At 47.1% G+C, this 26,397-nt stretch overlaps 1 protein-coding gene across 2 annotated transcripts in view; it reads left to right on the top strand.

The window, feature by feature from the left end:
- Window positions 1-26,397, top strand: part of LOC144808584 (adenosine deaminase 2-like) — a 468,380-nt gene that overhangs the window by 403,869 nt on the left and 38,114 nt on the right. For both annotated transcript variants that reach the window (XM_078673647.1, XM_078673645.1), the window contains exon 9: window positions 12,747-12,904. In XM_078673647.1, the coding sequence (XP_078529773.1) occupies window positions 12,747-12,904 (158 nt within the window). The remainder of the gene's footprint in view (window positions 1-12,746; window positions 12,905-26,397) is intronic.

Here is a 26,397-nt window from a genome sequence, read left to right as displayed (position 1 = left end):
ACCCAGATGAGGGGTAGCGGTGGCACCCTGTGGGTCCTCTCTACCGAGAAGAAGGTGATTGTTTTCCCTGAAGGATTGTGTGGGCAAAACAATTTTCCTGGTAGAGTTCCACGCTTTAGACCTCAGCACGTTCGGGGAGGCCCACTATGCGGATTTTATTTCTCTGTGACCTCCCTTCTTAGTCTTCGATGCGGCCTCATAGGTATTTGAAGTTATTTTACATGGCCTTTAGACGTTCGTCAGCATCCAGTCATCACAAAGGAGCCCCACCTCTATGCATAGAGTGTCCAGTTTGGGTCCCAAGGTGGACTTAATATCCAGAACTGCAGAGAGCAGTTCATCAAATCGGCAGGAATGGTTCGACATGGTATCTGCCAGTGTTTTATCGTTGTGGACAGAGTCCACCGTCCATTTCCAGGTTATTGTTTTTTTGTCTCCTGCGCTGTCCCACTACTTTTCTATGCTTGCGGCTGCGACTGTGGGAGACAGAAGGGATTTAAAGCCACTAACCGCTCCAAAGCTTTTATTTCACAGCTCTTTGTAAATATTCTATAATTAGATCCTTGCATGGGGATATAGCTATTAACTACTGAATAATAGCAGCAACAGTTGTGGAACAAGAGTGACAGCTACCTTTGGACTTTCCAGGGCTTTAGCTGAGCCATCGAGACCCAAGAGGTGACCACAATCCTTACCTCTCTGTTTGCAAGGCTACAGTGACATGGGGCTACGGGAGGACAGTGGGGCCGGGAATGAGGCTCCTGTGTGCTCTGGTGCACAGGCTCTGACTTTTTCTTTTCCCTGCATAGTCCACATATTTTGTATAAAAAAGGGGACAAAAGACGCAGAGGATATGGTTTCGGACAATGTACTGTTGAAAGCAATGGACCTATAGCACCAGTTTAAGCCTGCTACAGTTCCATTGTCCTCAATGAAGCTCTCAATATTCTAATATTCTAAACTGTCTTAGTATAAAGTAAAGTCCACATTTGTAAAGCGCACAATCACCCATAAGGGTCTCTAGGCGCTGGGGGCCGTCGGGAAGATTAAGCGAGCTATTGCCCAGAGTCGCATGGTGCTGGGCTAACCTGCCGCCGGAGCCGGGGATCGAACCGTGGTCCCCAGATTCCAGCGTCAGTCGCCCTGGCCGCGGCGCCACACCTATACCATACCTTAAACAGCAAAGTTAATAATGTTTAACAATATGTTTTTGAGTGTAAAAACATTAGCTTTACTACCAGTTTGCACAGGGTGTGTGTTAGTTTTGTATTACAAACCACAAGCAAAACTTTCTTGTTGTATTTCATTTCTGACAAAAATGAAGGTTTGTGTTGGAAAGGTAGCAAAAATAATGCAAACTAGTGGATAGCAGAACCTTGTACCACTTTGCATCAAAGCAGTGTTTCATGGTTGGTACATAGGAAATTAATATCTAATCACACATGTTTTCCCAAAAAAACATATCTACTGATAGTGATATTTAGGGCTCTCTCTTAGGGGATCTACATTGATAGTCGTGATAGCCCCACTGATATGCGGTGATTCCTTAGCACATTTCATAATATATCTTCTTAAGTGTAGATGTTCATCTTTCTTCAGGAAGGCCTGTAGAAACACATCAGACAAGAATATTGTACAGCCTATGAGAAGGACTATATTAGCCAATTTCTGCAGATTGCATTTAGAAAAGGGTAATGAATACATATGTTCATATAAATGTAAGGCCAAAAATCTCTTTCACAAACCCTTTTCAAAAGTAGAAAGATGAAGGAAAAGAGGACAGTGCAGCCCCATAGGCTGCCTCATTGTAAATGTAAAAACAGCGTCTGCGCCTTTAAGCGCCCAGCGTCCACCAGTATCCCATCATGCCCAGCCCAGCAAGTGGCAGTTTCTTCAGTTCACCTGCATGGGCGTGCTACCCTTTACATGGACTGATCATGCTGCTGTACTATTCGAGCTGACCTGTCCCGCTCAAGGTGTCACCAGGGGGCAGCACTACGAGTAAGATTGATAGCAAGGCATGGAATAAAATTGAGGGCAATGACCTAGACTTGGCGCTTACAGCAACTGACAGTCCGTTACCTACAGGAGTAGATGACGCAACCACCTTTTACACAGAGTGGGTGGGAACAGCATGTAATAAATTAGCCCCAGTAAAACTCTGATTTCCCAAAAGATCTCACCCAACAGCTCCCTGGTATATGGAGGATCAGAGGAAACAGAAACTCATTTGCAAAACCACGGAGCGGAATTGGAGGAAAAAATATGAGGAATCAGATAAAAAGTATTGCCTCATACAAGCTTCAGATATTTAATGCTGAGAAAATTTTCTTTGCAAATCAAATCAGTTTAGCAAAAAATCTGGCAAAAGAAATCTTTAAAAATGTATCAAATCTTGCCTTTACCCGTCCAGCAAAAATTGAGTCATATCAGGAACTATGCAAGGACATCGCGAGGTTCTTCCTGAATAAGGTGGAAGTCATTTTTTCAGCATTTATTTCCCAAGCTCCGCAGAGCCTGAGGTTTCGCTAGAGAGAAGGTCAGCTAAGGACCTTCCTCTTGTCTTTGACAAATTTGCCAAAATATTCTTAACGGACACTAAGAACCACCTCTTGACAGCGAGTTCAGGTTCCCCTTTCATCCCTGCGCGGTCTCGGTGATCAAACGCACCCCGGCACCCGTAGCCCTTGCACTCACCTCCCTTTTTAATGGCATTTTCGAAACAGGGCATTTCGCAAAACTGGGGAAAATCGCATCTATTCAACCCTTGCTTAAGAAGTCGAGCCTTGATCCTAAGGATCCAAACAACTTTCAACCGATATCTCGCCTTCCGTTACCAGTGAAAATGATTGCGAAGGCAATGAATTTGCAACTCAGTGCCTTCCTACGTGAAAACCAAGTGTTAGACCCTATGCAATATGGTTTCAGAGAAGGTCACAGTACTGAGTTTGCACCTATTAAATCTACGGAAGAGATTAGGGAAGCTCTGGTTCTGCTCGACCTGTCGGCGGCCTTTGATACTGTCCATCATGATCTATTGATGGACCGTCTGTTGCCATGCAGGGTTCAAGGTAAAGCGTGGAAGCTCCTAAAATCATTTTTATATGGGCAATCACAAATAGTTGCACTGGATGAATTTCACTCTAAAGCTTTCACTCTGCCTTGTGGAGTGCCACAGGGGTCTTTGCTTAGCCCCTTACTCTTTAATGTGTATGTCTCATCCCTAGCCTCACTGATCCTGTGGTTTTAACCTGACCTCCTACGCTGATGACACACAGATTGTCATGGCACTGCGGCCTGGTCAGGGAACTGAATTAGATAATCAGTTCCACGACTGTATGGAAGCTGTGGGGAGGTGAATGACACAAAACTGCCTAAAATTAAATTCAGGCAAAACAGAAGTCATCCTTTTTGGGAATGATGCCAACTTTTGGACCCCCAACCTGTGGTCTATAACAATGAGCAGTCTTCCTACACCCTCAAGGAGAGTAAAAAACTTTGCTATTATTGTTGATGACAAGCTTAATTTTGGCGATCAGATTAATGCAGTGTCATCTGCCACTGTCTATGTGCTTAGAATGATCAAGAACATTCTCCCCTTTCTACCGGCTGACAGCAAGCAGACAGTGGTCATGGCGCTTATCCTGTCTAGGCTCGATTATTGTAATGGCCTCTATCTGAACCTATAGGAACGCTACATGATCAAACTCCAACTGCTGCAAAACGCAGCACTGAGGTTGCTTTTGTGCACACTTAAATTTGCGTCCATCTCCAAGGAAATTAAAAACTTCACTGGCTGCCTGTAAGGAAACAGGTGCGCTTTAAAGCCCTTTGTACAGTTTTCGAGGCTCTCCAAGGCACAGGTCCAGAGCATTTGAAACAGCATTTACAATGGTACTGGCCTAATAGAACCCTGCGTTTCATGGAAGCCAAGCTGGTGATAGTACCACTTACAAAGAAGGCCTCTTGGGGTGGAAGAAGCTTTGTCGTGCGGGCTGAAAAATCCTGGAAAGACCTACTCCCTTTTTTTCCTGAGAAACAGCACAGATCTCCTGACATTTCAATCAATCAATCATGCCATTTGTATAGCGCACTACTCACCCGGGAGGGTCTCAAGGCGCTTGGGGGGAGGGGTATGCTACTGCTCGAACAGCCAGGTCTTGAGTTGTTTCCTGAAGGTGAGATGGTCCTGGGTTAGCCGAAGGTGGATGGGGAGGGAGTTCCAAGTCTTGGCAGCCAGGTAAGAGAAGGATCTTCCTCCGGCGGTGGCTCTTCGGATGCGTGGTACGGCTGCGAGGGCGAGGCTGGTGGACCGTAGCTGGCGGGTGGGCGTGTAGAAGGTCAGGCGGTCGTTGAGGTACTTGAGGCCCAGGTCGTGGAGAGACTTGTGTGCGTGGGTGAGGAGCCGGAACGTGATCCTCTTGTCAACGGGGAGCCAGTGCAGGTTCCTCAGGTGGCTGGAGATGTGGCTGCGTGGGGGGACATCCAGGATGAGTCGGGCGGAGGCGTTCTGGATGCGCTGGAGTCTTTTCTGTAGCTTGGCTGTGGTTCCGGCGTAGAGGGCGTTTCCGTAGTCCAGTCGGCTGGTGACGAGTGCCTGGGTGACAGTCTTCCTGGTCTCGGTCGGGATCCAGCGGAAGATCTTGCGAAGCATACGCAGGGTGTTGAAGCACGATGAGGAGACGGTGTTGACTTTTCTGGTCATCGAGAGGAAGGGGTCCAGGATGAAGCCCAGGTTGCGCGCGTGGTCGGTTGGCTTGGGTGCGGTGCCCAGGGCTGGGGGCCACCAGGAGTCGTCCCAGGCGGAGGGCGAAGATCCTAGGATGAGGACTTCCGTCTTGTCCGAGTTCAGTTTCAGGCGGCTGTCCTTCATCCACTCGGCGACGTCTTTCATCCCTTCGTGTAGGCAGGTTCTGGCGGTGTCGGGGTCTCTGGTGAGGGAGAGGATCAGCTGGGTGTCGTCAGCGTAAGAGATGATGTTGAGGTTGTGCTGGTGTGCGATGGCTGCGAGAGGTTTCATGTAGATGTTGAAGAGGGTGGGGCTGAGTGAAGATCCTTGCGGGACGCCGCAGATGACTTCGGTGGCCTCGGAGAGAAACGGGGGGAGGCGGACTCTTTGTGTTCTTCCTGCGAGGAACGAGATGATCCACTCCAGTGCCTTCTCTTGGATACCGATGTTGCTGAGGCGCTGGACTAGGGTGCGGTGGCAGACCGTGTCGAACGCAGCGGAGAGGTCCAGGAGGATGAGGGCCACTGTTTCCCCCTTGTCGAGCAGGGTCCGGATGTCGTCGGTGGCTGCGATGAGGGCAGTCTCGGTGCTGTGGTTGGCTCTGAAGCCGGACTGCGAGGGGTCGAGGGATCCGTTCGTCTCGAGGAAGGCGGTCAGCTGTCTGTTGATGATCTTCTCGATGACTTTAGCAGGAAAAGGGAGGAGCGAGATGGGGCGGAAGTTTTTGAGATCGGTGGGGTCCGCTGTAGGTTTCTTCAGGAGGGCGCTGATCTCGGCGTGCTTCCAGCTCTCCGGGAAGGTGGCGGTGTTGAAGGAGGCGTTGATGATGTTCCGGAGTTGGGGTGCAATGGTGGAGTCGGCCTTGTTGAAGACGTGGTGTGGGCAGGGGTCGGTCGGAGATCCGGAGTGGATGGTGTTCATCGTGCGGGCTGTGTCTTCGGTGGTCACCGTGGTCCAGGTGCGAAGGGTGGCGGTGGGGGGCGTTGGTTCAACGGTTGGGTGCGTGGGTGGGGCGCCGAAGCTGTTGTGGATGTCGGCGATCTTGCGGTGGAAAAACGAGGCGAGGGAGTCGCAGAGGTCTTGTGACGGAGTGATGTCGTTGGTGCCGGTGCTGGGGTTGGAGAACTCCTTGACGATAGTGAAGAGCTCTTTGCTGTCGTGGGCGTTGTTGTCCAGTCGTTCCTTCAGGGATTTCTTCTTGGTGGTGCGGATGAGCTGGTGGTGCTTGCGGGTAGCGTGTTTGAGGGCGGTCATGTTGTCGGTGGTCCGGTCGAGGAGCCAGGCTTTCTCGAGGGTGCGGCAGGTCTTCTTGGAGTCCTTGAGGTCGTCGGTGAACCAGGATGCCTTCTTGCTTCTGGGTCTGCTGGGAGGGTTCTTTAGTGGCGCGAGGTCGTCGGCGCAGGCGGTCAGCCACTGTGTGAAGTTGCGGGCTGCTTCGTTGGGGTCCGTTGTGTTGGCGGGTGGGCTCTGGCTGAGGGAGGTGGTGAGCTGGTCTGCGGTGATCTTGCTCCAATTCCTGTGAGGTACCTGTTGCGGGTGGTGGTGGGTCGTGGATCTTTTGAAGCTGAAGTGGACGCAGCTGTGGTCGGTCCAGTGGAGTCCGGTGGCGTGGCTGAAGGTGATGTACTTGCTGGTAGAGAAGCGTGTGGCCGGCGTAGTGGGTGGGGGTGTTGACCAGTTGCTTGAGTCCGAGGTTGGCGAGGTTTTCCAGCAGGGCGGTGGTGTTGCGGTCCTTGTTGTTCTCCAGGTGGAAGTTGAGGTCCCCGAGGAGGATGTAGTCAGTGGAGGGGAGGGCGTGCGGGCTGATGAAGTCTGTGATGTCTTCGCTGAATTGTGTGCGTGGTCCCGGGGGTCTGTAGACGAGGGTGCCTCTGAGGGTCGTCTTAGGGTTGGTGTGAATCTGGAAGTGGAGATGTTCGGCTGCGGCGAAGGAGTCGTTGGCGTCGGTCGTGATGCGGATCGTGTTCCTGTGGACGACGGCGATGCCACCTCCGGTCCGTTTGATGCGGTCCCTCCTGATGATCTTGTACCCGTCCGGGATGGCGATGGCGATGTCGGGTGCAGAGGAGGTGTTCATCCAGGTTTCCGTGAGGAAGGCGACGTCCGGTGATGTAGCGTCGAGGAGGTTCCAGAGTTCCACGGCGTGTCTGTGGACGGAGCGGGTGTTGATCAGGATGCACTTGAGGTGGTTGCTGCTGGTGTTTGTCTTGGCGGGTGCGGGGCAGGTTCGGAGGCAGGTGAACTTGCAGGTGCAGCAGGTGAAGGGTCCGTGGGTGCGTCTCGGGGTGGCTCGGCAGCAGGCGTGGGTCCGGCCGGCATTGAGTGCGTTGAGAGTGGCGGCGTCGTAGGTTAGTCGGGTCGTCTTGCCTCGGCGGGGAGGGCCAGGGGTCCTGGTGCTGGGCGCGGGCCAGGCGCGGACGGGCGCAGACGGGCTTACCTTTGGCGCACTTTCGGCGCTCAATCGGTGCTCCGGCTGCGCGCGTCCGCTGCGCGGTCGCTCTGGGGGCGTCATAAGTAAGGAGCCGGGAGGGAGGAGCAGCTGGGTGGCGGGAGCGGGGCGGCTAATGGAATCACAGGGGGGCGGGCCGCAGGGAGGCAGCGGCGGGAAATTCCAAGAAGCAGCGGGCAGCGGGAAATTCCCAGGAGCAGCGGGAAATTCCCAGGAGCAGCGGGCAGCGAGCGAAGGAATCTGCAGGTAGGAGGCGGCAAAGGCAGGCAGGAGCGGCAGCAGTGAGTGGGGCGACCAAGCCCTGTGGAGGGCTGAGCGGTCACACTCTGTGGTCCCCTACGGTCCCCTTAAGTAAGGAGCCGGGAGGGAGGAGCAGCTGGGTGGCGGGAGCGGGGCGGCGAATGGAATCACAGGGGGGCGGGGCCGCAGGGAGGCAGCGGCGGGAAATTCCAAGAAGCAGCGGGCAGCGGGAAATTCCCAGGAGCAGCGGGAAATTCCCAGGAGCAGCGGGCAGCGAGCGAAGGAATCTGCAGGCAGGAGGCGGCAAAGGCAGGCAGGAGCGGCAGCAGTGAGTGGGGCGACCAAGCCCTGTGGAGGGCTGAGCGGTCACCTTTAGGAAGGGTCCAAAGACCTGGCTTTTTAACTAGTAATTGCGGTTTACCGTTTCTTTACCCAGGGGATAATTACTAGTGCCAGGACACCTCCGGGTAACCGATGCGCTCTATAAGTTCCTACAACAGTTCTTTTTTCCAGCTCCTGGTGACAGGATCTTGGAGCACTAAGCTCGGCCTTTTAGGGTTATTTTTCATCAAAAATCTCAATAGGGAATTTTTGACAACTGTTTCACTCAATGGATTTCATTTGTCCCAAGTTTCTTCTGTCTTTTCAGACATAAATAGTTTTTCATTTGTCAAATAACATTCCTTCTTTATTTGACAAGTGTCCTGCCTTGGAAGAAAGAAAGCCAGGTCAGACCCTCATGATGTCTGCATCATCTGCCTTCCTGACATATGTCCACATTGCAGGAAGTTTTTCCAAGCACACCCTGATACAGAGGAGTGACACAGGCAACAGACGCAATCAGAAGTTAGGACATTTAGAGTGAGGAGAGGGTCAGTCCTCTACCAGGGCTCTTCTACCTTCCTCTGAGGACTCCAGTCACGGGTGATCCAAAATCAGAAGCCCACTGCAAAAACAACGTTGTTACAGGTCAACGTCACAAGCATCAATGTCGAGAGAAGGTACGAAACCTACATGTTCACAGTTGAGAGCTGGGTCAACGTCGAAGAGGCACGACGGTCGATGTCAAGACATAGACGGTCAACGGCGAAGGAGACTATGACGTCGAGGTGCAGAAAAAGTTTGACGTCGAAGTCGAGACATAAGGGAAGATCGACATCGAGGAGTGTGTCGATGGCGAGATGCAGGACAAAGTCGATGTTGAGCTGTCTGTCAACATCATGACCATCTAGACATGAGGCAAAGGTGAAGAAATCAGGGCCAAGATGTCCACCATCATCCCCGGATTCTGAGTACTCCAGGGTATATTCTCCTTTGTCCCCTATATTGCTGCCAGACTCTCCTACTCCTCCGTTTCCACCTCCTCAATCGCCTCCTCCATCTGCTCTAGTGTCTCCGGCGCCTCTTCAAGGTTCTTCTCCCAGCGCTGGCAGATATGCACTAACACTGTCTGATTCCCCCCAACCAAGGGTTTCTCCAGTGGATGATATAACCACTTTTCAGGAGGTCCTGGTGAGAGGCGTTTCAAAATTGAACATTCCAATGCCAGCCCCTACACCATCTACACCTGTAATTCTCGAGACACTTCACTACCAATCTGCATCCAGACCTCTCCTGCAATTGGTTCTGGGCCTATTAGAACCAGTCATGAAATTGTGCCTTACAACGGCCTCAGCCAAGTCTGCTGCGTCGCGGCTATTAAAGAAATATAGACCCCAGACCAAGCCCCACTCTTTATCAGCTCAGACCCTTCCCCTGATTCTGTGGTCATCCTTGCGGAACAGAAACAGCATTCATCACTCCTTCGTTTACAGTATCACCAAACAAGGAGTTCAGTTGGATGCAAGGTTTGTGGTATAACTGCCACCACCATGAAAGCTGCATGTGCATTGGCTCTCTTGGGCAGGTATGAGAGAGCCTCTTTACAAGCATTTGCAGTAGACCTCCCTAGAGATAAACAAGAGGACTTCCTTGAAATGGTGAACAATGGCATGATGGTCCCCAACCAAATAATTAGTGCTGCTACAGATTCATCATTACTGGCTGCCCACAAATATGGGTGGGCGGAATTTGCATAGTCGCGTTATGCAAAGCTCCGCGAAGCAGTAAAAAATCTCCGCGAGCGCGCAAAAGTTCAGCAAACACGCAGAATTGCAAGTTCTGCCAGTTTGTGATGCTTTTTTCCTGTTCATAAATGCTGTTTGCTTGCTCAGGGATAAATATCTAGCGAAAAACGCATTTTGAAAGCGCAAACAAGCAAAGAATTCCGCAAAGCCGCGGATCGTAGAATTTTTGGCAATTCTGCGAAATTAACCAAAATCTGCGAGTGGAACAGAATTTACCGCCCAGGTCTACCCGCAAGTACTGTCGTTGTGTAGCCTTAAGAAGGCACTCTTGACTTCGACCTACAGCCCTCAAACACGAATCCCAACAACGGACTCTCAATCTTCCATTCTCCAGATCCACCTTATTCAGCAGCCATACAAAGGATTAAATGACCCAAATTAGGTCTGAAATGGAGACCCTAAAGGTAGTAGGTCTCGATCAACAAAAAGAACAGTGAAGGCACAGCTATAAACTTTACCAATTACTTTTTTACCCACAAAGGGTTCAGACCCCTCAATGGTACCAAGGTCGCCAACAAACTTAACTGCATAGATCTTACTAACAGCAACACCGTCTCCAGCCCAGATGAAGAGCTAGCCACCAGCCTGCTCTGGGAGGAAAACCTGCAGCAGGTACTAAACAATGAATCTCTACTTACCCCTCTTCCATTACCCACTCTGGTAGGGGGAAGTATCACTCATTTCCTGACAGTTGGCACTCCAACACAAAATATGCCTGGGCTTTAAATATTGTACGGAATGGGTATTGTCTCAGGTTTACCAGTCCTTAAAAAGTCAAAGGTTGTAAAGACCTATAGTTAGGAAACAACATTAAAAAAACTTAGAAATACAATGAGAAAAACAAAGGTTAAAGGGACATTATAGTTCGGAAATAGAATTTTTTTAAACTTAGAAATTCACTGGAAAAAAAGGTAACAGGGACGTTATAGTTAGCCTCAAATTTCACTTGTACAAAACCAGTGAAATTCAGCAGTTATAGTAAGCTTAGCTAACTATAACTTGTGCCCCTGCAATGCACTGCTTATGACCTCACATATTACATCACTCATGACATGGTCAGTGACATCGCTCATGACATCACTGAATATATCTCAAATGACATCACTGATAACATCACTGATTACATCCTCCACAGCACCACTCACACACCCATACAACCTCTCATTTACCCAATGACCTACGTATACAACCATTCACACACCTACTTACTCATCCACAGAGCCACTTTTCCACCCCCTCACACACAGCCACTCATTCAGCCAGACACACACAGCCATTCATTCATCCGTAGAACTATTCACACCCCCACTGTCACCCATACAGCCACTCACACGATCACTCACTCACCCATAAGACACTTACATACCCACTCACACACCTACTTACATACCCATTTCCACACCCACACAACCACTCACACATCTACTCACTCACCCATACAGCCACTCACACAGACACTCTGTCTCTCATACAGCCACTTACACACCCACTCGGCCACCCAGAAACCACCCACACAGCCACTCAATCACCCATACACCCATTCATAGGCCCACTCACCCCCACAATGACCCTTTGGGCCATGTTTAGCCAATCAATATGCACTTTGTCCATGTGTAAAACCCCAGAACTGTGTAGTGACCAGCTGAATTATAGACAGTGTCAGACCAGGAGAAGAAGCACCACCGGATCACTGTGCATACAATGCCTTTAGAATGAATGTCCGCACATAGGGCGATGTACCTAATACTCCTGTTCTTAGATTTACATGGCCATGGGCTGTAAAACATTCCTATAAAAGCTGCAATACATATCAGTAACAAATAGGCTCAGAAGAGTCCATTTGATGGTTTTGCTGTAACTGAGCTGCCTACAGAGCATACATTAACTCAGAAATCCTACGAGTTAGTGAATACATTGCAGACAGTGCAGCTTAGAAATAAGAGCCAGCCACTGTTCACAGACCCATTCTGGGTCCGAATTCTGAATTAGAACATATTCATGCTACAGACCCAGGATCATCAAGTTCAATTTTCATTTCTATTGCCACAATGTCAAGATGAAGCTTGGAACTTGACGAAATCAACAGTACAAATTACAGTGGTATATTTAATGGAATCATATTAATCTGTGCACATGCCTGGAAGGAGCACAGTCTCTGTATTGTTTTCAAATAAGAAAAAGTCCTTGTACTAGCTTTGAAATCAACTCAAACATTCACAGGCATGGCCCAACAATGTAAAGTAAGCTTCATTCACGATGTGAAATAAACAGTGATACGACGTATAGTTTGCTGTCACCAAAGACTATAGAGCTAACAGTTTGCATAATAATTCCTCAGCAAACATCTCCCCTATGGCCATGTAGATCAGAATATGTCTGGATCAGGCAGTATTGCCACATTTATTAACCAATTTCTTGGTATCTTGAGACAAAGAACAGGGCAGTGTAATACTGGTTAGCAATCACAGTGCAGTGGCCCCTCACATTATGTAGACCTCATGTCCCAAGTAGAAAACCTTCATTGAGTCAATCGCTGTCATTTGTATGAAGAATTGCACAGCAGGAATGTGCATTTATCTGTTGCAATAAAATCCTAATGGGTGCAAAGATATCCCTATCCACATGCATCTTGGACACTGTATAGGACTGCTCAAAAGAGGAGTTAGAGAGGTGGGAAATGAGACAGCGAGGAAAGTGAGGGAAATAATAAAACGTTACTTGGGGAGGAGTAAATGTAAATGGAAGAGGTTTAGAGAAGAAAATTAGGAGAAGGAAAGAAGGAAGGAAGAATTAATAATACGAATGGAGGAGGGAGGGAAGAAAATATAAGTCAATTTCACCTAACAATATGCCATACCCATGATTTTTAGAGAACAAAAAATAGTAAATATTAATAATCACTGATTTTTACAACGTTTTTGAAAACATTGGAATACACTGAAACCCCCACCAAAATGAACAACAAATAAAAAATGAAAACAAGAAAGCCTACCTATAAACCATACCACTCTTACCTCTCTACCTTGTTCCTCTACATTTCCATTTTTCATAATGTATTCCACTTCTTTCTACTTCTGTTTTTGTACCTCCTATCTTCGCTTTTTTATCTAAATATTTCTACCTCTATTCCCCACATTTTTTTTACATTTCCTGTGTGTTCCATTTTTGTTTCAGTTTATTACTCTTGACTCTTTCCCTACAGATTGGCAAGGCACACCGGCCGATGAGAATGTCCTTGATGTAATAGTGCTGAACACCTCCCGCATAGGTCATGGATTTGCGATCTTAAAGCATCCAGTGGCATTGGAACTCTCCAGGACAATGGATATCCCCTTAGAAATCTGTCCAGTCTCCAACCAGGTAGGCACATAAGAAAGAGTGGAACTACATGATGAAATGTATTGTGCAATGAGTGGGAAGAACTGATCAGTGCAGGACACCTAGGAGGTAAAATAACAATGTTCGTAAGTCCAGGTGGACGCGAGATGTCTGCTTCTGAATATTATACAGTTTTGACTTGAACTTAACATATTTATCGCCTTGTAGGGGAGCGGCATTACAGGTATTTTACCCCTATAGAGTTTTCTTCTCTGTAATAACATCTGCTGCCTGTCTGCAGTGATTGTCTGTGCTAGACTCTGGCTATCCAATAAACTGAAGGCCATCAACAGGGAGCAGCTTAGATTCAGCAAGCACTACAGCTCACCCTGCCTGGTCAATATTTACTTTCAGTGGTCCTTTGCACTTTTCTTACTATTTATTAACAGTCTTGCAAGATACAACTTCACTTCAGCCAGTTTTAGGCAGGCTAAATGAGTGTCTCTCAAGGACATGATTTTTTTTTCAATGACTGGGGACAGAGTCAGCGGCTTCAATGTGACGACTCATGTGGCTGTCACAATGAAAGGAAGCTAAAAAGGTGCACTTGATCATTCATGTTTTGAAGACTGTGTACAAGAAGGCTCGTGCAACACAAGTAGTTTCTCCAAAAGGACTTATGTACAATCTGCCATAGATTGATCGACATTGCTGGAGTCTAGTGTGGCACCTTATTAATGGTTATGAATTGGGACAGATGAAAGTGGCCTTTATTGTTTTCAGAAAAAGGAGGCAACCCATTCTCCTCGTCTATATCTACATGTTGATTTTACCCAAATAAACCACCAAAAACCTTTCTTGGCTTACGGATGCTTCTGCACTGCACCTCGTTTATCTCCTAACTACATTTAAATTAAGTTACATTACTGTCCAGTAGAAAACTCCATTATGAGAAGAGTTTCAACAAGAGTACAATCTGGAGCATATTATACAAGTGCCCTCGAGGTGCAACAGTTGATTAAGCTCACATTTTGCATTTCATAATGGGCTGGAGGTACTTGTGCAGCCCTGTGATAACCTGCGGCTTATGCCTCTGCTAGTACATAAGCATCATCATACTTTGAATCAATTCAAGGAAAAGAAATGCTAGAGCTGCTGGGTGAAAAGCTCTGTGCCTTTCAGTGATGCACGATAGGAAAGTGACTGACAAAAACAAAACTACATTTCCCATGAATCCTGAACTCTAACTTTGTTTGGAATGGCAGAAGCTATCTTGGATGATCAAGTATTAGTTTCCTTATGATTCACTGCATCATTGCTAAATAACTGAGATACTTTGCTGTTGCAACCATGATCTTGTTACTAATGATAGCAGAAACTTTGGAAGTGAACAACTTGCAATGGAAGGTATTGTTGGAATAGGAAACTACCCATAGACAAGTGTTTTCATAAATTAAGTTATGAATAAAAAACTAACTTAAGTGTAAAAATACTGAATCTAAGATCAACACGGATTGTCAAACTGTATTCAATGACTGAACATTGGGATCCCTATTACCTAAAGCTAAAGAAAAGAATCCTATCACTAAAGACTTTTATATATTGTGATGTGCATGCTATTTTAAGGTATTGGTAATTAAAGAGAGGTAATTAACTTAATGTTAGAGATGGTATTATATACTAACATTTGTACATTTCAATTTGCAGAACGTATATCCAATGTGTAACATTGCATGCATCAGAGTCTGAAAATTAAATCAAAGCTAGTCACGTGCCCTAAATATAGTGAAAGATTATCATGTCATGATAACAGAGTTTATCAAGTCTTATTTACATTCCAGTTTCAGGACGGATAGAAGTCCTCACCAGACAAGAGAGCTTGCAATGTACACCTATTATGACAGTATATCAATTTATATTCTTACTCTACATGTAACATGATATTCACAATTGCTAAAAAATCTTATATTGTTTTAGATACACAATGTAACCAGTAGAAGTCCATGCCTGGCAGTGTGATGAGTTATTGTGGTTTATCCAGTGTCTCTGTTTTCTCTCGCATCCCACTGTACTTTACCTGAGTTCATGGCTGGTCAACATATTTCATTTTTGTAAGATATGGGGTGAAAAGGGGAAAGAGTGGAAGTAATTGTACTTTTAGATGCAGATTACAATATTTGTCCTTCCTGAAAAACCTCTTCTGTGATATGTAATATTCTTTAACAATATTGTTGAACCTGGCCCTCTCTGCAAGGTCATCCCCAAACATTTTGCCGTCACCCCTCTTGGTTTTCTGAATTACCTTCTGTTGGCATTCTGTAAGAAATTGGTTTACTGTTTGAAGGGGGTGAAATCCTCCTCATGCAGCAACCACAATTCTGGTTAGTGTGCAATTCAAAGCAAACCCTAAATTAACCTGTGCTCAACCCTCAGGTAGGTTGGCACAGAGAAGTCAGGCTTAACTCAGCAGCAATGTGTAAAGTATTTGTGCAATGCTTCAAAACACCACAAAAAGATCTCACACCAGTTTAGAAACAGAGAGTAAATTATAAATAAAACAAGACCAAAATAACAAAAATCCAATCAGTAGAACTGAAGTTATGCAATTTAAAAGATTTTAGTAAAAAATAGCCCCAAGATGCGTAAAGCACCAATTGTGAATATCTGACCGCCCCAGACTGAAAACAAAATCACAAGTTCAGGCCGCACCAGCTACAGAGAGTCAGTTAGGCCCGCTAAACAGCGTACCTTAAGTACTGGTTTGCGGAGCGTTGTGAGGATCTGCATCAAAATGCGTTGTGCAGTGAACGCAATGTGTCCGTTCTGAGATGGGGCGAGGCTGCAGAGTGAGGTCCTGCGTCATTGTCGAGGATTTCATCACTGCCTGGGCATAATGTTTTGGGGAAACTTATTTGATGGCATACTATTCTGAAGGACACCGTTGCACATCCATTAGTACAGTATTTCTGATGGGGGCATGCATCATAGTGCTATATTCTAAAGGTGAGTTTTAATCATAACTTCATACAAGATGGACATCAGTTTCCTGAGATTTGCTTTATATTGTGCATTACTGCTGGAACTCAATATATTTTAGGTGGCCACCATTTCAGTAGTTATACAGTCCTTTTTATAGTACAACATTTTTAGATTGAGCCTGCACTTGTGAAATCTTTTGCATTAAATATATATCTAAAAAGGGGCCTACATCCTGCCCCCTTACTTTCAGTGCTTTTCATTGGTTCATGTGCTTGTCACTTACTTTTTCACCATGTCTATTGGCCGCAGCACACTATTTCACGGTCTTTATTATGTTGTTCCTCTCGTGTGCTTCTCTTATCAGTTTTCCGTTGCTGAAGTACTGGTTCCAGACACTTTTAAGAAACTATTTTTAAAAGGCCTTTGTCAATGGCATTTACTACTTTTATTATTTACGATTATCCCTACAACCAGCAACATTCGGCTATCAACATGTAACAATATAAGTGTAGGAAGTTTTAAATGAACTGAAGAATAATTTTACCTCTCTGGTTTTAGCATTTGTGCAAACTGTAGTTTGTTGAATTCACAAATGTGTGTTTTTTATTGATTGTTCAAAGGCATTACAACAAGGCGCCGAAGATTCCTTTATATGTTTGAGAATGATATCAGCTAGTGCAGTCTCATTTCTATGACTCTTGTGTATATAAGTAAACAATATGGCGACCATTAATAATGCCGCCTAAGTCACATTACATGTGAAGCTCCGGATCGTATCGGTGAGTTTGTACGTGAACGCAATATGATTTTGAGCAATTACACACAGCAAAGTGCCTGGGCACCTCTTCATTGAGATGCGTTATTTTAATGCATCGTGATTCTTTAAAAATGCACACCCTACACTTATTAGACACTTAAATTCTGAAATACTGAGCACTTTGATTTTGATAAATCAGAAAAGTGTCAGGGTAAAGGATTGTATAGAACAGGGTATTAAAGTATATCAGGCTCAATATTTGTAAATGGTGCTCCAAGGACAAAACGGAACCACAAAACCCTTCCCAAATATGAGGGAAATTCCCAAAAATCAGTTCAAAGTCAGTCCTGGGCACTCAATATTAAATCATATTTCCACACGTATTCGTCGTTGTAAAGATTATTTCTTTTATTTGTTGCTGTCTTCAAATTTTCATGTAACAAATATCACAGACTTGATGTTTCTTTTAAGATTCATATATATCTCCCAAAAAAGGTCCAAACATGTAGCCAATGTTTGGACCTTTTTTGGAGGTCAGGCGGGCGTAAAGTACTGACTCAATGCCGTCCTACAACTGTCGCTGTGAAATCTGAGGGATTTCACTGTGCGGCCTTGTCGCATGGAAACGCACACTCTGAGTACATCATACCTGCACATCATACCTGATGCAGGTATGATATGGCACAGGGTTTCACAAGGTCACACAAATGCCTACATGCATCACTTTGCAAATACGCCGTAACATGGTGCTAGGTTTGCCTGTTCCATTTTTGAGGGGGGGCGATGATGGGGATGGTGTACAGTGGGCATGATGAAGATGTGACGTATACAAGGTATACAACGTTTACAGCGCAACTTTTACAACGCACTACCATTACAACGAAATTTTTACAACGCAGCATCCAGTACAACGCATACATTTACAACGCAGTCATTACAACGCATGACACTACAACACACACCACTACAACGCAGTAATTACAACGCATACCATTACAACGCAAAACTTACCATCCAACACTTACCCTACTGTTGCACCCCCTGGAGTTAGAATAGTCATTTTAACCCCTACACTATCCAAAACTTTCCCTACTGTTGCACCCCCTGGAGTTAGAATAGTAATTTTAACCCCTACACTATCCAACACTTACCTTATATGCAATGTAATGTAATGCGTTGTGGTATGCGTTGTAAATGTAGTATGCGTTGTAGTGGAATGCGTTGTAAAGGTATTTTTTAAGAATTCGTTGTAATGGTATGCGTTGTAATGGTGTGCATTGTAATGGATGTTGCGGTGTAAAAAATGCGTTGTAAAGGTATGCGTTGTAAAAGTGTGCATTGTAACGTCATACATCTGTATACAATGATGGCCGGTTCAGGAGAGTACGATGGTGTGGCTGTAGTTGAAGTTGGTGCTGGTGGAGGCGACGTGGTCGACAGTGTGTCATGCTATGTGGCTTGCTGCGGTGACTAACTGCTTGAGTCTGATGTTGGGGAGCTTCACCAGGAGGAGCTGGTGTTCTGGTAACTGGGGTTGTCCAGGTGGAACTTGAGTTTTCCGAGTAGGATGTCATCAGTGGATGGGCAAGCCTGGAGTGTGCAATGACGTCTACAATTGTATCAGAGAGTGGATGTCCAGGTCCCGGGTGGCCTGCAGATGAGGGTGCTGTAGAGGATGTGGTTGGGGTTGGTCTGGATCTTGAAGTTGAGGCGTTCCATGCGCATGGGCCACAGTGGCTGCCATTGAAAAGTGCTGCGGGGGACTGGACAGCTGGGAGGTGGGAAACGCTGGAAATGACACTGGATGTGGTGTGGACGCAGGAGGGGGTGTGAGCTGGTGATGCAAATATTTGAATGAGAGAAATCTTACCTCAAGGCTGGGTCCTGTGTCTTTGTTGCTCCTGCTCTCCTGAGTCTGCTTCCAGGGACAGAAAGTAGGCAGCCAGCAACACTGCAATACGGCGTTGGGATTGGACATGACTAGCGTTAGCTATAGTTTCGCCAGTACTTGTACATATGGCCCCTAATGTCTTCCTTGGATTGTGCCCTTCACAAACACACATACTACTTTGCACACACACATTCAGATGCATCCAGTCTCCAATGTACTATACCTCTCCTTGGGCACAAATACAGTCTAGTGCCCTCCTGCAACCTCACGCTCTGTCTCCTATATGATGCTCTATTACTTACCGGTAATCTTCATTACTCCAGGTCCCGTTGTCCTCGTCCCATTCATAACAAAGTGGAGATGACCATCTCCCGACAGAAAAAAACAAGAGGAATGCTGGGACCCTAATACTGCCCCTCCCACTGAGAGTACATAAGCAGTACTTACCCAGCATCCAGCCAACCAAGCCCAGACAGGAAGGCCGGCCGTCCGGGAGGGAGGGAGGGCGTATGAATGGGATGAGGACAACGGGACCTGGAGTAATGAAGATTACCGGTAAGTAATAGAGCATTACCCCCAGGTCCCATATGTCCTCGTCCCATTCATAACAAAGTGGAGAATAGCCAAGCAGAAACCGGCCTTCCGCACCCACAAGCACACCCAGGAAACCACAACAAAAGCAGCAACCCAAGGGAGCACCAAGAAAGTAGGAAAGGGAGACCGCAGGAAACAACCGGCCCGCAACCCAGAACAGGACAGCAGGGACAAGGACCGGAGACAAACAGAAGGCCAGGGCCCCAACAAGGAGGCCGCCAACCAAAGAAACCGGAAACAGGGCAACCGGGACCAAGACTCAAAGGAAACGCCAAAGCAACCCACCGGACAAGGCCGCAAAGCCCAGAACCAACAGGAAGGCACATAGGACCCTACATCCACACGGACACAGAGCAAACCCCGACAGTCCCGAAGAATGCCAAAGAAAGAAATGGCCAACAGAGCGCAGGCACAAGCACCCAGACCAACAAGGAAGGAGAAAGCACAGGCCAGAAACCGGCCCACCACACCAAACCGAAAGACCCGGCTCCAAAGAGACCAGAGGTGGAAAACCCACAAAACCCCGCCGAGGAGCCCCAGGAAGCAAGAAGATTCCAGGAGCCGAACAGGAGCGACAACCGAACCAAACCGAAAGACAGGGAAGGGGAAAGACATCCGAAAACCCCAGGAGGCCAAAATATCCCACAGGAAAGGAGGCCACCAACCATACCAGGAAGGCCACCAAACCCAGAACAGCACGGGCAGAGGAGGCCAACCCAAAGACCACTGCCCAGAGACACCCCCAGAAATGAAAACAGCCGAAAACCGACCAACAAAGGAGAGGCCAACAAGACCGGAACCCAACAGCGAACAAGCCCAACAAGGGCGTGCACAGAGCCACCGGCCACAACCCCCAGAAACCCCCGACCCCAAAAGGGAGGGAATACAAGGCAGGGCGTGAGAACAGAGCACAGCACCCAGACCAAAAGACCACAAAGCCCGAACCCAGCAACACCGGAGAGGAGCCAAGCAAACAGCACAAACCAGGGCAACAAACGCCAAAGGAACCAGGAAGCCAGGTCCAGAGCCAAGCAACCCGACTATGCAGGAGGACCCGCAGGCCCCACCAAACCCCGGAAGGCGCCCACACAATGCCCAGGCCAAAGCAAAGGGCAGGGAGGAACAGGGAACCATCAGCACACCACCGCCGGACCACACAGAAGGCCGGAAAAGAAACAGAGGAAACCGCCGAAGCGGAAGCTGGAGGAGGCAGAGATGGCAGAGGATCAAGCAGCAGGAAACCCCAGACTACCCGCAGCCAGGCATGACGGCACCACAGAGGGAAGAGGACCACAGAACCGCACCCCAACCAGAGAGGGGGAGGGTGGGGCACCCAAACTGACCCACACCGGGAACAAAACCTGGGGAAGCAAGGGAGGCAGAAGCAAGCCAGGACACCAGAACAAAGAAAGAACCAGGAAACGCCCGGCAAAACACTCCCAACAGCAGCCCAAAAAGGGACAGCCCAGCCAGTAAGTCCAGGAGGCACAGTCCGAGGCCAACCCGAACCAGCAGGAAGCCCGCAGACCCTGAGTCACAGGACCCCTGAAGGACCCACCAGGATGTGTAAAAATACCCCAGCAGATACCCAGTCATGGGAACCAGACGAGACCAGAACAACCCAGGGAGCAAACCCCAACGAGTGCAGACAGACCAGGAAGCCAACAGCACCCAGCAGCCCGAGAAGGCCAGGCAGGCACCAACCCGGCCAGACCATGCACAAAAACTTAGAGCAGACAAAAGCAGGAGCAGACAGGGGAGCACGGCCACAGGCCACCAACCCGGAGAACTGCAGAACAGAAGAGGGGAAACAGGTGGCTTGGTGATGCCCTGGATGTTGTCCCGGAGCCCCTTGCGGTGCCTCTTGGCACCGCCTTTGCCGAACCCCTTCCCTCCTTTGCCGCGCCCAGACATTTTCTCCTTTCGGTGCTGTGTGCAGAGACTGTATCACAGATTGTATCCTCTTTGATGAACAATGCACTAAGCATTGGTGGTGCTCACCTCCTCTACTCTGTAGATGGAGGAGTGCACTCAGATGGACACAGCTGCTGAACGCGCAGACAGCACCTTCTTCCCTATTTATTTTCTTTTTAGATCTTTCTACACTGCCGTTTCCCACTTTGTTTTTTTTCTATTTCTTTCTCTTCTTATTTCTTTTTCTGGATTATCGTGCCTCCTGGCTGGTATCAGCTTTGAGGGTATTAGTGGACAGGGATGATAGTGGTATGTGTGGAAGTGTGTGACGACTGGGGTTGGGGTGGGGCACAATGCAAGTCCAGGCGGAGCACTATCCCTGACCTGACAGAAGAGACATATTGGATGACTGCATGTGTAGTGGATGTGGGTAGAATGAGAGGAATTGGAAGCAGCACTCCAACTAGAGGAACTGCAGGAAGCACTGTGGGCCATGGCTCACTGTAAAACACCAGGCCCAGATGGAATTCCTGCTGAATTCTATCAGACATATGCAGATGTTTTCCTCTCACGCCTATTGGAAACCCTATAGGAGGCCAAAAAAGCTGGATGTCTGCAGTGATCCATGAGAGAGGCGCAGGTGATTATGCTCCCCAAACCCAGTAGAAGCTTAGAAGACCCAGCTGCATGCAGTCCCCTATCCATGCTGGGATTAGATGCTAAATTGTTGACTAAGGTCCTGACCATGAGACTAAGAAGAGTTGTGACCTCCCTGGAACATGAAGACCAGTGCGGGCTTATACCGGGAAGGGGAACACATATTAACCTACAGTGATTATCGCACGTCCTACACTCGGTGGCTAACAGCGAATTCAGGGTGCCAGTTGTCGCCCTGGACATCGAAAAAGCCTTTGACACGCTGCAGTGGGAATATCTCTGGGAGGTGCTGAGAAGAAGTGGGTTTGGCAGGGAATATGTTGCATGGATTACACTGCTTTATTACCCACCGAGAGTCAGAGTGCGGAATGGGGGACAGGTGTCAGAGAGTAAACAGATCGAGAGGGGCACACAACAGGGATGCCCACTATCCCTGCTACTTTTCACACTAGCAATGGGACCCTTGACAGTGAGACTGCGGAGAGATATGGCACTATGGGGTATAGTGGTAGATGGCCGTATGCATGCTGTTTCCATGTATGCAGACGATGCGCTTGTCTATATTAGACAACCAGAAGAGGTGATCCTGGTGGCCCTGGAAACATTAAACTCATTTGGAGTGGCCTCTGGCCTTCTAATTAATTGGCAGAAAACAATATTATTTCTGCTTGCAAGTCTTGCGCGTAAGGCCCCCCAGGACCTTCCCGTGGTAGGATTGGACTGGGAATGTGATCACTTCCGATATCTGGGCATCCAGGTGGCCCATCGGCCAGAGAGCCAGTTCGAACTCATCATAGGAAAAGTTCTTACAGGATTGCGGGCATCGATATCATTTTGGAACAAACTGCTACTGTTGGTTATGGGGAGGGTGGCAGTATCGAAAATGGTGCTTCTCCCCCGCTGCCTCTATGTTCTGCAGAAATCCTATAGAATTCCAAAGTCCACATTTGACGCATTAAATGGTCTCCTGACCTCACTGGTGTTGGCGGGGGGATGAAGCATAGCTAAGTTATAGACGCTCAAGCTGGATATGGACGCAGGAGACCTTGGCTTACCTGATTTCAGATTAAACCATATAGCAGGTTTTGTTACAGTACGCAGCACAGTTGTGTATGGAGGAACGTACGGTGGAGACAGAGTTACTGGGGAGCTGGAATGATGGGAGGCAGTTACAGAGGTTCCTTATGATGGACTTAAGGGTTCCCAAAGATTGACCTTTTATAATATGAAAGGTGACGGAGGCTTGGGCGCAGGCAGTTGTGCTGGTTCTCCACAGGACACTGTATGCCAGCACGCTACGGTGGTTGCGGGGATTCCAGAGATTTCATGCAACCATGGACTTTTCGAATTGGTATGAGGAAGAATGCGAATTGGTGGGAGATCTATACCAGAACGGAGCCTTTCTGACATTTGACGAGGCACAAGACTGGTGCCAGATACCAGCTGGGCACTTTCTGTAATACGCAAAGATCTCGCTTACGGTTCGTGAGATGTGGACTACGTTGCCAGAGGAGCAGCAGGAGTCGCGCACGTTGATGATGCTGCTCGATCCGGGCTCTAGTGAGGACCTTATCTCACCTATATATAAAGCACTGAAGAAAGACCATGGGGCTAACCTTTCGGCAATCGGGGGAAATGGGATGAGGAACTACCTAGCCCATTGACCGCTAGAGAGCAGAAAAGAGCTCTAGCACAGGTGGCCAAAGCAACAAGTAATGGGAGGTTGAAGCTCACCAAATTCCATTATTTGCATCACACATACCTGACCCTGCGGCGTCAGGCACGGTCTACCCCAGGACCAACCCCTTCCTGCCCACGATGCGGTACAGACCCGCCACATTCTTACATATGACCTGGAGCTGCATGCATCTACAAATGTATTGGAATCGGGTGGTACAATCCATTCGCACAGCCACAGCAGTGTGAATAGAAGCCTCCATAAAACAATGTATATTATGTTTTACTCCCAACGCCGAAGAAAGGGACACAACATAGGTTTGCAATGCAGGGTCTGGTCCTGGCAAAGAGACGGATTGCAAACCACTGGATCCATCGGGCGCACCCTACGCTGGAAAAATAGAAGGATGATGTACGTGAGTGGGGAGTGGCGGAGGAGTGGCGCCTCAGGGCAGTAAGAGTGGATGAGAATGCTGAGAGAGATTTGATAGAAAGAGGACAAATCTTAACAGAAATGTCTGCTGCGACAAAGTGATAGTGACAACGTACCTACAATGCCATCCACCCAAAATTCACTGGTACACAACGCAGAAACACTCCAATAGCCCTTTCACAAAACCCTTAAACTAGTTTTACCAATTAACTGACCGTCCGCATATTGAACAGTGATATTGCCGGTTGCTGCCAGGGGGTATTTCCATCTTTAATTTGCTGTTTTTGTTTTTTGCTTATGTTCCATAGTTACTATTTAAACTCAAAGCACACTGCAGTGTATAGTAATCCACCACACGAGTAGAGATGGTAGTATAAAGTAAGAATTGTTATAATGTAATATATAAATGACAAATGTTTACGATGTGCTCTGATGCAGTGCTTTCAATAAAAACAAGTAAAAAATAAAAAAACAATGTTCGTCACATGGATTGCTTGGTGTGGACCTTTCCAACTAAGCTAAAGGCATTATAACCCTGGGCGTAGTTTACATAGTAGCGCTACGCATACTTACGCAAAGTGCACTTTGCACTACGCAAGCTACGCGCACTGCATAGTGCACTGTGCAAAATGCTGTTCGCACTGATTGCACAGTGCCGGATGCTTGTCCACACTGTGCAATCATTGCAAACCACATCTTGCACAGTGCAAGCAGTCGTTTTCTGCCGCTCGAGTAGATTTATACTCGAGCTGCAGCTTTCTCAATGCCGACTGGTAGTTTCATACGCGACCACTCACACCCAATGACGATACTAGATCTTACAACCCTTTAAAGGCAAACATATTTTTGTTTCTGACCTTTGGAATGTTTACACAGTACATGCCTTCCTCACACCGATTATTAGAAGAAACACAACACATATATGTCCAGCCCTGATGTAGTCTGCTGTTATACTGACAACACATAGACCAAACACGTTTTGGCAAGTGGGAAGTCCAAGCACAAGGGTGGAATTGAACACTGGATTAAAGAACTGTTGATACCACAATCTTGACGCCTATATTATTTGTGTGCTCAGAGAATATTGTAACAGGAAAGAGGAGGTTAGCTTGAGACTTTACTTTTCCTTATCTTCTTCACTTTGAGGGCTAAAATAAGGCTATTCATTAATCCTTACAAAAGTGCACATTACATATACTACAAAGAGAATTTAAAACATAAAACCTTTGAGCACAGAAGCAAACAGTCCAGCCCAGACACATCTGCAGCCTACAATGTGCTGTAGATTAGCCTGCAGTCTCCTGTGGATTTGGATTTCAGAGGCCCCACTGTAATGATCCAGGGTATTGGCCATCCAGTGTTCTGTGAGGATGACAAGGATTCTGGAATCTGGTGGGTGGTCAGTTAACCAGCGCTTTCCAGGAGTTGGCATCCTATGTTGTACTCTTAATAAAATTTCTTATTTAAACACAAAAGTGTGAATATTACGTTCTCGAAAAGTTGTGATGAGGATGGAATCCTGAGAAGCACAGCAGATTTGGAGCAGTTTCTATTCAGGCCGATGTTACCTTTGAGCGTTGACGTGGTCGGGGGTAACTTTTGTTTTCATTTACAGTTCGCAGCGTGGCAATTTGACTAAGGACCCACCACCTGAGCGATAATATCGGCGTGTAAGTACACACCTGCCTGTGTGGGATATGTGGTGGGCAGGGAAAGCGCTGGATAGCGGAGGGGTAAAAATTACTATTCCCACTCCAGTGAGTGCAACAGTAGGGAAAGCGCTGGATAGTGTAGGGGTAAAAATTACTATTCCCACTGCAGTGAGTGCAAAAGTAGTAAAAGAGCTGGATCCACAAAACAATAAAAAACAAAACCATCAAAATTTTTATTAAATTGAATATCCAATATTAACATAATTAATATATACATTTAAATATATTATTATTAACAATTATAATATTAAAAAATACACATTATTTAACACTATAAAATCCACAACACACACCTACAATTAATTACACAGTTAAATTTAATGATTACTAATTAATTAATGAAAATGAATGCGGAGTGGAGAAGCGTGGCTCAGTGGTTAGAGGCGGCAGACCCGGAAGCTGAGATCAGCCGTGGACCAGGGTTCGATTCCCCGCCTCGGCGGGTCTCGGGCTCAAAAATTCCACGGACTCGACAATTCTCGCTCCGGTGCCTACTCGACTCACGGGGTCACACTCTGCGACTCTGGGCAATAGCTTGCTTAATCTCCACTACGGCCCCTCGCGGCGGGATGCCTGGCTTTCACCTTGTGAAAACCCTGCCGGGGTATCTCACAGGACGGGTTCCCTAAGCAAGCGCCTTGAGACCCCTGGGTGATTCGTGCGCTATATAAATCGAAATACATACATTTACATGTATTCTTATTTATTCATGAATCCATAGAAAATTCATTACTTACCACCATTTACACATATAAACACGAAAACACACACCTAAAATTAATTACACAATTACATTTAATAATTACTAATTGATTAATGGTAATTAATTTAATAATGTAATAATTAATCAATAAAAAAAGTAATTACTTACCACCCTTCACATAATTAACACATATAAACACCACAACACACACCTAAAAT

Source organism: Lissotriton helveticus, chromosome 1_1 (assembly GCF_964261635.1).
Source record: "Lissotriton helveticus chromosome 1_1, aLisHel1.1, whole genome shotgun sequence".
Taxonomy (NCBI): Eukaryota; Metazoa; Chordata; class Amphibia; order Caudata; family Salamandridae; genus Lissotriton; species Lissotriton helveticus.
The sequence above is the reverse complement of the archived record's forward strand: the minus strand, read 5'-3'. Positions and strand labels throughout refer to the sequence as shown.